At 44.4% G+C, this 13,179-nt stretch overlaps 1 protein-coding gene across 1 annotated transcript in view; it reads right to left on the bottom strand.

Annotated features, from left to right (window-relative positions):
- The window catches only part of srrm4 (serine/arginine repetitive matrix 4), a 95,208-nt gene extending 84,096 nt beyond the window's left edge, over positions 1–11,112 (bottom strand). The window contains exon 1 of the mRNA XM_024001517.2: positions 9,974–11,112. Coding sequence (XP_023857285.1) covers positions 9,974–10,161 — 188 coding nt within the window. The 5' untranslated portion in view covers positions 10,162–11,112. The remainder of the gene's footprint in view (positions 1–9,973) is intronic.
- Positions 11,113–13,179: the final 2,067 nt, after the last annotated feature.

Raw genomic sequence — 13,179 nt, 5'->3', positions numbered from 1 at the left:
CGCAAATGTGTTTCTTAATGATGAGTTGACAGCCATTAAAAAACACATTCCCAGAAGCGGTGGAAAGTGGGTTGGTTTATTGACACGTTTCATCTGTTGCGGTTCAAGAAGTTTCCCTAATCCCACCTGATCTCGGTTAACCTGGAACTAAAATCTTGTGTAATTTGGTCAGATGCTCGATTGGGTTCTGGTGGGGAGCATATTAGAAATTGAGATTGCATATTTTCAACTGTGTTTCTCATCCGTCGAAGCGATGTTTTAGCACCGCCTTCGCCTGATCCTGATACGTCTAAATAACCAGTGACAAAAACCCAAGACTTGGAAGTAATGCTGCTCATTATCTCACGCATTCATAGCATGCCGACAGATCTACCGTACCAGTTATGTTTAGGTAGTCTGTCCACGAGAGATTAAATCTCAGCCATATATATATATATATATATACACTACATGACTGACAGGGAGCGCTGTTTTGAAGCCACCGGGCCTCCATCTTAGCGCCCCCCCACTATTGTAAAAAACATTTTGGAAGCTATGGAAATGCATTTATTAATGTCTACATTTTTTTTGCCACCTGTATTTTATTACAGACACCTATATTTTTACATTATATTATGTTAGCTAAATATAAAATTACAAATAAAAAAATATCTAAAAACATTTTCCTTAAAGCATKATTTTTTTATTTTAATTTTTTATAATTTTTTATWATTTWTTTTWWTTTTTTTTGCCTCCTGGGTGGCGCAGTGGTCTAGGGCACTGCATCGCAGTGCTAGCTGCGCCACCAGAGTCTCTGGGTTCGCGCCCAGGCTTTGTCGCAGCCGGCCGCGACCGGGAGGTCCGTGGGGCGACGCACAATTGGGCTAGCGTCGTCCGGGGTTAGGGAGGGTTTGGCCGGTAGGGATATCCTTGTCTCATCGCGCTCCAGCGACTCCTGTGGTGGGCCGGGCGCAGTGCGCGCTAACCAAGGGGGCCAGGTGCACGGTGTTTCCTCCGACACATTGGTGCGGCTGGCTTCCGGGTTGGAGGCGCGCTGTGTTAAGAGGCAGTGCGGCTTGGTTGGGTTGTGCTTCGGAGGACGTGTGGCTTTCGACCTTCGTCTCTCCCGAGCCCGTACGGGAGTTGTAGCGATGAGACAAGATAGTAATTACTAGCGATTGGATACCACGAAAATTGGGGAGAAAAGGGGATAAAAATAAATAAATAAAAATATATTTTTTAAAAGCATCATTTTTTGTAACTGTCCCCACTAGACAACAATATACTTAAATACATGCCATTTTGTCCTTGAAACATTTCATTTCAATACTGTAGAATTCCATTCAGGGCCAATGCCAAATATTTTCAGCCTTCTGAGGGGGAAGAGGCATTGTTGTGCCCTCTACACGACTGTATTGGTGTGTTTGGACCATGATAGGTCCTTAGTGATGTGGAAACCGAGGAACTTGATGCTCTCGACCCACTCCACTACAGCCCCGTTGATGTGAATGGAGGTGTACTCAGCCCTCCATTTCCTGTAGTCCACGATCAGCTCCTTTGTCTTGCTGACATTGAGGGTGAGGTTGTTGTACTGACACGACATTGCCAGGTCTCTGACCTCCTCCTTGTAGGCTCTCATTAGTGTCAGTGATCAGTTCTACCACCGTTCTGTTGTCAGCAAACTTAATGATTGTGTTGGATTCGTGCACGGCCAAGCAGTCATGGGGTTAACGTGCACGGCCACGCAACCCCTGTGTTGAGGGTTAACGTTGCAGATGTGCTGTTGCCCACCCTCATCACCTGGGGGATCCAGTTGCAGAGGGAGGTAATTAATCTTAACCTTAGGTTAATGATGAGCTTGGAGGGCAACATGGTGTTGAACGCTGAGCTGTAGTCAATGAACAGCATTCTCACATAGATGTTCCTTTTGTCCAGGTGGGAAAGGGCAGTGTGGAGTGCAATAGAGATTGCATCAACTGTGGATTGGAGTGGGTCCAGGGAGTGGGTCCATGACCAGCCTTTTAAAGCATTCCATGGCTACAGATATGAGTGCTATGGGGCGTAGTCATTTAGACAGGTTACCTTGGCATTCTTGGGCACAGGGACTATGGTGGTCTGCTTGAAACATGTAGGTATTACAGACTGGATCTGGGAGAGGTTAAAAATGTCAGTGAAGACACTTGCCAGCTTGCCTGTTTAAAGGTCTTACTTACATTGGCTACGGAGAGCGTGATCACACAGTCGTCCGGAACAGCTGGTGCTCTCATGCATTGTTCAGTGTTGCTTGCCTCGAAGTGAGCATAGAAGGCATTTAGCTTGTCTGGTAGGTTCGCATCACTGTGCAGCTCGTGGCTGAGTTTCCCTTTGTAATCTGTTATAGTTTGCAAGCCGTGCCACATCCGACGAGCATCAGAGCTATAGGATAAATCCCAGATGAATACCTAGGTTTACGTATAAACATCATTGGTCACACCATGCAAGTGACCTTTAGTGACACCCACTGAGTCTTCTGACCACTATAGAACAGGCCATAAAATGCTCTGATCATGATCAATTTAAGTACTTCAAGGAAAAGGAAAAGGAGAAACGTTTTGACCCTTAAATCTTCAGGATTGTCACATCTTTTTGCTATACTCAAGTTGAGCCCTTTGCAATATGTCCTATATCAAATTGAGGTGTGAATGGCTATTTACTCTCTTTATATCATAATTGTGCTGTGCTAGAGCTCTAACCAAGATTTAAAATATTGTCTTTAATGCTTAATATCATCTTGGCAAATTGTCTTTGGTATATAGCAGAGCAATTGGCCGCTGGTTGTATGTTCTGCGGCAGATAAGAACATGTGCAGAGACCTAGGCTTCTTTGGATTATGAAGATCTAATAGGAAACAATGACCATATTTCCCTCTCCCCCTAAACCACTGCAAGATTAGTCATAATGAATAGCTCAAAGGAAGAAGTCATACCTTCAATTTAATGCAATATCAGTAAAGGACAAAGGAGATTCATCCCTTCTCTTACCCTCTTCATTTCTTCATTATTAAGTTTATTCCACTATACACATTTTACTGTGGGGTCATAACCTGTTTTAAGTCATCCAGCTGAGAAAAATGAATTGATGTGCACATCGGAAACTGGAACATTTATTTATACATAACAGTATAATGACTTTGAGTGGAGTTGCCATTTCCGCAAATTGCCAGACTCAAAATAGGTTTAACTCACGATAACACTATAATGCTTTCACTCACATTTCTGACAGTAAGGTCTGACTCTTCACCGGTCTCTGTCTCTCTCTCTTGTCTTCTATCTCGCTCTCGTTTCCCTCTCTGTCCACGTCTCCCTCCCTCCCTCCCTCGTCCCTCCCTCCCTCGTCCCTCCCTCCCTCGTCCCTCCCTCCCTCCCTGCCTCACTCTCTCTCTCTGACACTCATTATACTTCTCCCTGCGGCCTACTCCACTACATAAAGTATTGAGCGCCAATGCCACTTTATTAAAAGTCCAGCTTGATTTGCCCCTCCCTCCCTCTCTTACTCTTTCTCCTTTGTCTCTCTTTACTTCTCTTTTGGTCTGTCGTACTCCTTCTCTTTCTGTCTCTCTATGTATCTCTCTTTATTTCTTTTTTTTCTCTTTCCCTTTCTGCCTATACTTATATGGCTTTTGAGTCACATTATTCCATCCCTCTCTGTCTGTGAATGTCTTTGTGCAAGCAAGCACAATGACCCACAGTTGATCGCTCTCTTTTATATACAAAGTGCCTCACTCATTCACTCTCTCTCTCTCTCTCTGGAGAAGGAAATTGGTAGAGTCCTTGGGTACACAATCACCTTTGAGTAAGCAGCATCAAACTTCTTCACTTTGTCATAGAGGATTAATACGTAGGTGGTTCAATGTCAAGCAAAAATAGTCAGAGTTTTATAAATTTCCAACCCCAATGAGAACATATGGTTCTGAGAAGGCTAGAGAATGTCTCAGCGGGTTAGAGACTGTAGTCTATATCAACGTGTCAGTTAAGGACATACGATATACTTGTTTCTGAAGCTAAGCAGGGTTAACCCTGGATGGGAGACCAGATGCTGCTGGAGTGTTGGAGGGCCAGTAGGAGGGACCCTTTCCTCTGGTCTAAATATCCCAATTCCCCAGGGCAATGATTGGGGACATTGCTCTGTGTATGGTGCTGTCTTTCGGATGGGACATTAAACAGGTGTCCTGACTCTCTGTGGTCACTAAAGATGGCACTTATTGTAAGAGTCGGGGTGTAAACCCCAGTGTCCTGGCTAATTTCCAATCTTGCCCTCATACCATCATGGCAACCTAATCATCCCCAGCTTCCAGTTGGCTCATTCATCCCCCTCTTCTCCCCTGTAACTATTCCCCAGGTTGTTGCTGTAAATGAGAATGTGTTCTCAATCAACTTACCTGGTAAAATAAGGGTTTATACACTTCAGTTTCTATAAACTAAGTTTACAAACAGTTTATATAGAAGCTGGTATACTGACAGACTGGAACAAATCATTCATGGTACCTATGCTAGTAGAACACAGCCTTTAAATGCCACGAGCCTCTTTACATATCAATGTGTTTGATTTTTACACAAAAGTGCACTAATAACTGAGACAAAGAACTCACGTCAACACAGAATACACCGATTCTGCAGAGCACAGAGAAAAAAATAAAGTGAGAACAGAATTTCAACAACCCTGGAAAATTGTGACCCAGCAAATGGCGACCTCACCAGCCCATAATTATTTTTTTTACATATCTCCAGGTTAAATATAGTTGTCAGGGCCTTGTCAGAATTATTGCAGAGGGCCCATTTAAAACACTCAGCCCCATCGGCTACGTCAGTCACGCTTCACAAAGACCTCACACGCATTTTCCTCATGTTTTCTTTCACAAGGAGCTTGGTATGTATGAACGAAACATTTCACTCAAGAGCGCACAGCTTCACTCGAAGCAGAACAAAATATAGGGAAATAAGGCCTAGTTAGACAATGGTTAAAAAGTGGGTGAACTACAGTAGCTAAGTGGAACCATAATATATCCACACAAAAAAAAWATATATATATATACTCAAACAAAACCATGCATAGACTCAAGAGACAACTCCATAATATACATGTATTGAAAATAGTCGAAAAACGTTGTGACATTGTTGTCTACTGAAAGGGTTAAATGTGTCTCTCTCTTCTCCTCTCATCCTGTGAAATACTGCTGAAATGCTGCTGTTAGATTATGGAGGAATTACTGTGGAGAACCCCCAGGGGACTGGCATATCAGCTGCTCTACAGCTCTGTAGCATAGCAGCTCAACCCTGAGCATTTCTGTACTTTGAGAGAGTCCACAGAACCCCAGCTAGGTTTGGAGGAGAAAATACAGGGCCTGGGTATCAGCCACTCTACAGCTCTGTACTATACCATAGCAGCACAGCCAGGAGCATTCCAGCCCAACACCATGGAAATCCAACCCGTCCCAGCAATACTGCACAGAGGGGCTTAGCACCACAGTGGCCTCAGAGTCATAACATAAAGAAAATGTCAACGAGTCAATGTATGTACAGGTACAGATTCAGCAGCATCTATGCATACAGACACTAGCAAGCTATAGTACATAAGACGTTCCACAGTTACCATTAAATGCTTCAATGTGGCATGATATTCAATGATAATCTGAACAACCTCCAAATACACAGCCATGTTAAATAATGTGTCAGGGAAGAGAACCCAGCTTGATTTGATTCAATGTTAAYGGCCGTGTAAAAATCAATAACGGAATCGAATCCAGTCTGTTAAAAGAACTGTACATGATACAGACTTTGTCCCAAATGACACCCTATTCTCTACATAGTGCACTACTTTTGACCAAGGCCCATATGGGTGTCATTTGGGACGCATATACAGAGCCAGGACTTGACTCCGGCAGCACCACCTCATACATCATTGAATCATCTTTGTCATGTTGTTCAGACTAGAGCAGCTTCTCCCCAGAAAGTACTACTGCCTCTGGTCTAGCTACATCTGAGACAGGGCGTATTCCCTGTTCATTTACAGCTACACTGAGTCTGTATCCATGCGTGTTAGAAAGTGTATCCCCTCTCTATGCTTTTCGATGCAAGAGGGAGTAGTCCCACTGGTCTAGAGCTGAGAGAAGTGTTCATATCACGCCTCTGTATCAATGTCCATCCACATGTATATGCCTCTGTGTCAAAGTGTTTCCCCTATGCCTTCGGATGCAACAGCAGTTAATTCCTAGTTAATTTACAGTACAGGCTACGCTGTAGCTGTTTCTATGTGTGTTAGCAAGTGTATCCCCAATGCCTTTGGATGCAACCTCTCCCAATCCCTTAGCTCTCATTTCCTTTCCTCGTTAGGGCAGCATCTGCTGAAGGCTGAGGTAAGAGTCTTGCCCCCCGCTACTCTTCCCACAGCTCCCCTAGCTTGCCATCTGCCTCAGTGCTGGACAAATATCCTTTAACCCCTGCAAACACACACAAACAAGCCCACACAGGCATGCAGGTCAGACACACAAACCACCACAACCCCCAACTCTAAACCACAGCGGCCTGCATTTTTTATGAAGAGAGCTCCTGAACAAAACAGCTTGCAGGGCTATAATAGCTAAGGGCGTGACCCTCCAGCTGCAGAGCTAGTAACCTCATCCATCCCTCTGCAAACCCGTGTGAAAAAGAGGGGAAGACTGGGAGGAGCGAGGGGAGACAATGGAAGAGGGGAAAAGAGAGAGGAGAGAGGAAAGAAGAGAGGGGGAGAAGAGATGGAATGACCAGCTCTAATTACTGCTCTGTGACTCTCAAGCTCCAGTAATGCTGGAAGAATGAAAAGACAGAGAGAAGAATGAAAAAATAAAAGGAAAATAAAAGGGGGGCAGGAGGAGGAAGGGAAGACGCTGATTAAACTTAAACATCTCTCTCTATCTGCCTTCCCTCTTCCAGCTCTCCCCCCTTCTTCCCTCTCTCCATCTGTTCTACACTGACTGTCACTGCCCTGGAGTTGACTAGGATTGTTCATCACCCCTCGGTTATATACAGTGAATAATGATGTTTCTCTGCGAGGGACAGGGAGAGAGAGGAAGGGGGAGAGGGCGGTATAGAGCGAGATTAATGATTCAACTTATAATTATTCAGTAACTGGTTACATAGCCTTTTCTAGTTTACTAAACTGTTCAGTCAATGTATTACCTGAACTTAACATTTTTAGTTGGCTGCAACTGGAGACAACTTAGGTTAGGGACACCCAAAGAGCTTTAAAAAAAKAAACATATTTGACACACATTGACATATAGGATGACATTGTGCGTGTTCATTTATACAGTAATTACTATTCAACATCTGGGATTTGAACTCACAACCTCTTGATTCAAAGCATTCCTATCTTCCTGCTACGCCATGTTGTGAGTTCAAATCCCAGGGGAGGACATGTTGAATAATAATTTATGTATAAATGCATATGCACAGTGTAATAATTTGTGACAAATAGGTACGTTGTAAACATTGTATGTTAAAGGCACGATGTCTGGGTGTCCCTAACCTAAGTTTTGGCAAACTAAATATTTTAAGTTCAGGTAACACTATGGCGAAAAGTTGAGTAAACTAAAAAGGTTGTGGAACCAGATACTAAATAATAATTAGTTGAATTAAGTAGATTTGTTTTACAGTGCATAGAAAGAGAGAAAGAATGAGAGAGGGATAAACGGAGAGAGAAAGCTCACAATTAGAAGAGAGGAACTAGGCCTGAGGCTATGTGTTCTGTCGGGTTAAGCATTCCCCAGTTACCGTCAGAACACGACAGAACATCACCAGCATACATACAGCACACAGGTAGGATGCTTCTCCACCCATCTACAATCTCCTTGTGTTGTCTTTGTGCATTGTTCTATCTCATTACATTACACTACACATTCTGCCAGAGCACATTAGACCATTTCACTCTGCTCTGCCTGTGCTATAGACCTGGGAAGAATCTAGTAAGGAAAAATAGGGAGGGAGAGTGAGAGAGGGAGGGAGAGAGAGAGAAAGAGAGAGAAAACAATTAGGAGTGTCAGCCTAGGCTCTAGCTGGCTGGCTGGTTGGAGCTGAATTAACAACATTAGTTAGCTAGTTGTAAATCTGTCTGTCATCTCCCCTCTCCCCGCGATGCTTGCGTCAATGTCAATGTCATTCAGAGCCAGCCCCTCCAGAGGAGATGAGAGAAGAGGAGAGGCAGAGACGCTGCTGGAGGACGTGCTTTATGGAAGGGCTCAAACAGAAGAGACAGCCTCGTTATTCTCCTCTAATGCTGGGCATTATAATGACACTGCTCAGTTCAACTCAGAGAACTGTGTCCTTTCTGAATATATTGTGTCTTATAAGCCCATGTTAGATGAGTGACGGTATATTTGGGGGATTTAAATATATATATATATCCAGAAATAGTGAGAGAACTGTCTTTCTCATTTTGATTGGGACAGACAGTGAATTGGCTGGCTATGATGACGTTACATTGTCAGTTGCATTGTCTGTTTCATATTCAACACACAAAATAACCCTTAATCGAGCCACAGGTTGGATYACAAACCAAATATTCAGAGAAATACAGTATCACTCATTTTGTGAATGAGGAATAGCCTATTAAAAGGATAAGTTAAATCCGTTAATGACCTATTTCATGGTTCAATGTGCCTGTTCCCCACCCATGTAGCATATGAGGTGAAATGAACCATTATAATCCCCATTAAAATAACTATAATTCTAATAGGAGCACACAGTGTGAAATAAGATTCAGCGATGATGGTGGGTGTCAAAACAATACAATAATTACCGTAATATATGCCATTTAGCAGACACTTTTATCCACAGCGATTTACAGAAGTGCAAGCATGTATTTTCATACAGGTGGCCCCAGCAGGAATTGAATCCACAATCCTGACATTTCCAGCGCTATGCTCAACCAACTGAGCCACACTCGAAGATCAACTTCGCGCGTGGGACTTCAGAACTGTTGATTGTGACAGTGATTGTTCTCTCGTGTGTTAGGGCCATACCCAAAAGCCACTGCTACAGATATTTATACCCATTTCTCACTATTTTGCCTTTTCAGCATGGTTCCAGCAACCTGGAACATAACCAGGCCAGCTCGATACAGCTTGGTTTGGCTGGACTCGGTTCAGCTCAGTAGTGTGAAAAGCCCTTAGTGTTTGACAAACCCTTTCGTCGGGTGGAGCGGTAGGGTGAGGGATAAAGTTGTTAGCGCTGGGGGATCGTGTCTGATTGTGAGGACGGGAGCAGGGAAAACAGGAAGAGCGGGACAAGAGGAGGAGAGAGAAACAATAGATCAAAAGTGATACACTGATGTCACATGTCTCTCCCTGTCTGTTTCTCTCCTGCCTGCCTGTCTGCTCTGAGGGCTGATCGTAGAGGATAACCTTTGCAATGATGAAAATGGGCATGAATAGATAACACACACACACTGACAAGGGGCATGAATACATAACACACGGCGGTGGCACTTCACAGAGAGGCAGCAACATACGGCCACCATGCCACTGGAGGGGACGTGGCTGACATTAGAGGCTCGGAGAGAGAAGAGAAGACATGCACGTAACCTTTAAAAGCCTGCCTGGGACAATTATACTGAAGCCTCTGTCATGTTTACATGGCATGTCTGCTGTGAGGGATTCCCTTTATGTGATATAATCCTTTATTTACATATGATGTTAAATGCATGAAATTAAAATGCCCTTGAAATCCCCCAAAACAGTTAGATTATTATTCATGCGTTTCTTGATGTTGGACAGTGCTGTGTGCACATAGCTACAAGAAATCCAACCACCTGCTTCATTCAAAATCGAATCACCTGCTTGCTAGCTATCATCATATATATGCACTATTCTAAGAGAAGCCAAGGTACAAATATAACTTGAATTCAGAGAGCTATAGATGTGTTCAATACAAAATAAAATAACTAGTTACAGTAGGAGAGATAGCGAGATACAGTAACTGACCTGATAACCTTCCTACTGGCGGTGATGCTTGCCACGATGATGCTCTCTGGTCTCGGTGTGGCCACAGCTTTAAACGTCCCTTTCCAGAACTTCTCAAAGAGCTGCTTCTCCCCCTGGTGCTCCAGGCTGGCCATACTGTCTGCTGTCCCCAGGGAGAGAGGGCTGCAGGGAGCCAGGGAGAGAGCCATGGAGGGCTGGGGATGGGGGTCCAGGGCTTCCCTGGAGATGGAGTCTCGACGAGGGAGACTTCACATAGACTGTAACACACGACCAGCAAAAATACACACTGTGTTGTTGAGCGGACCTAGTGCTCTGGAGCTGTCCAAGTACTGAATCCACACAGGGAAGAGCAACAGGATAACACACATCAAACAGCAAACCCTTTCTCTCTCTGGTAGAGTAGGCCAGTCTGTCAGTGCTCAGTGCGGCTCCTCTCCTCTGGTCTCCTCTCTTCTGATTTCTTCTACGGGGGGAGCATGTGAACCAAGCAGGACAAGACAAAGGCTGTTTCTGCTGCTGCCACAACGTCAGGCTGCTTTTTGTTCTCTCAGAGGGGGGTTAGCGTTTCTCCTCCTCTGTTCCTCAGTCACAGCTGCTGCTTGCTGCTTCCGCTCTGCTCTGTGTTCTGTAGCAGTCTTCAGTTAGAGCAGGCAGGGAGTCATATGCGATACAGCAGAAGCATTCTCTCCGGTCAGAGCCAAGGAGCCAGTGACGGACAGAGTGTGTGACAGAGTGTTTCTCATCACACCAGCACGTGGATGAGTTCTGAGAGCTGAGGCGAGTGTTTCGCTGACTGTATATGTCTGAGTTTGTGGGCGCGCAGGGTCATGAGTGAGTGTGAGTGTGTATGTATGCGTGTGTTCTGTACGAGCGGTGTGTGTTCAAAGCGACTGAGGAGCCTAGCTGACGGCTGCTTGTTTTGTCTCTCTCAGAATGTGACGTTGTGTTGGGAGGCTGGGATAGGTCAGGGAGAGTAGGACACCTTGGGGATCCTCTGTCTGTCTGTGTGCCTGTCTCTCTCTCTCTCTCTCCTCCCTCCTATTATTTTACCAATTATTCTTTGCCTCGTTGTTCCGTCACCTTACTTTCATTCTCTTACTCAGTGTCTCTCTTTCAGTCTCTCCCTGCCTCTCTCCCTCCCTCCGGCTCTGCTTCTCTCCCTCTGTGCCTTGGACAAAAGGCCAAGCAGTTTCCCGCCATCAGCATAACAAAAGGCTGGGTCTGCGGGGGGCAGCCGGTGCATGTGCCTGACGCAATGCCCCCAGGGATCAGAGATCTCCCCAGCAAGCCTACACGGCCATACATAACATAACCCTACACAACACATTACAGAATAACAATGTTTCCCCAGCTATCCTAGACAGCCCAACTCTTCCAGCTACACAACGCAGTACACCACACCACACCACCCCCCCCCCCCCCCCCCCCGCCCACCCTCCATCTCTCATCTCTACTCTTTCTGCCCCTCACATCATCTGTCACAATGCTGAAGACTGAATTTAGGAACAGATATTTGCAATCTGATTAATCATGTATTGTTGTAGGCGTAAGGATTAAATATAGATTGTACTTTGACATCTCTACTCTTTCTGCCCCTCACATCATCTGTCACAATGCTGAAGACTGAATTTAGGAACAGATATTTGCAATCTGATTAATCATGTATTGTTGTAGGCGTAAGGATTAAATATAGATTGTACTTTGACAGTGATGATACATTTGAATGTGTATGATAAAGGAATACACTGAAAGCAATACATTTCAGGTAGTAAAACTCACATTTATTGCTTGACAATCACCAGAGGTTTTTCTAAGTTCTAGGCACACAATGGAAGAATACTTTAAACAATCATGTGTTATTTGGCTTAACCCATGTATTCATTTTGTACTAGACACCTGCCACGGTCATTATAAGGAGTAGACCAAGATGCAGCGTGGTATGTTACCATCCTTTATTTTGGAAAAGGAAACTTCAAAGAACAAAACAACAAAAACAACCGAAACGTGCCGCTAATATAATGCTCACAGGCAACTATACATAGACAAGATCCCACAAAGCACAATGGGAAATTGGCTACCTAAATATGATCCCCAATCAGAGACAACGATAAACAGCTGCCTCTGATTAGGAACCATACTAGGCCAACATAGAAATATAATTCACCTAGATGACCCACCCTTAATCACACGCCGACCTAACCAACATAGAGAATAAAAGCTCTCTATGGTCAGGGCGTGACAGCACCCAACACGTTATGACTCTAAAATACTTTTACTAGGTCAAAGAATCTCCTCTTTACAGCCAGGCATGCCCTGGCCTAATAAACCAAAATCAAATCAAATACATTTGTATTTGTCACAAGCGCCGAATACAACAGGTGTAGGCCTTACCGAAATGCTTACTTACAAGCCCTTAAACAACAATGCAGTTAAAAAAAAAATAGTTAAGAAACTATTTACTAAATAAACTAAAAAGAAAAGAATACCGAGGCTATATACAGGGGGTATCGGAACCGAGTCAATGTGCGGGGGGTACAGGTTAGTCGAGGTAATTGAGATACTATGTACATGTAGGTAGAGGTAAAGTGACTGTGCACAGACAATAAACAGCGAGCAGCAGCAGTGTAAAAAAGGTGGGGAGTCAATGCAAATAGTCCCAGTTGCCATTTGATTAGCTGTTCAGCAGTCTTATGGCTTGGGGGTAGAAGCTGTAAAGAAGCCTTTTGGACCTAGACTTGGCACTCCAGTACCACTTGCCGTGCAGTAGCAAAGAGAACAGTCTATGACTAGGGTTCTTTGGCAATTTTTAGGGCCTTCCTCTGACAACGCCTAGTGTAGAGGTCCTGGATGGCAGGAAGCTTGGCCCCAGTGATGTAGTGGACCGTACGCACTACCCTCTGTAGCGTTTCGCTGTTGCCATACCAGGCGGTGATGCAACCAGTCAGGATGCTCTCGATGGTGTAGCTTTAGAACATTTTAAGGAGCTGAGGACCCATGCCAAATCTTTTCAGTCTCCTGAGGGGAATATGCATTGTCGTGCCCTCTTCACAACTCTATTGGTGTGTTTGGACCATGATAGTTTGTTGGCAATGTGAACACCAAGGAACTTGAAGCTCTCAACCTGCTCCACTACAGCCCCATCGATGAGAATGAGGGCCCTCCATTTCCTGTAGTCCACAATCATTTCCTTTGTCTTTATCACGTTG

This window comes from Salvelinus sp. IW2-2015, linkage group LG15 (genome assembly GCF_002910315.2).
Source record: "Salvelinus sp. IW2-2015 linkage group LG15, ASM291031v2, whole genome shotgun sequence".
Lineage (NCBI taxonomy): Eukaryota > Metazoa > Chordata > Actinopteri > Salmoniformes > Salmonidae > Salvelinus > Salvelinus sp. IW2-2015.
Note: the sequence above shows the minus strand (reverse complement) of the source record. Positions and strands in the feature narration are given on the sequence as shown.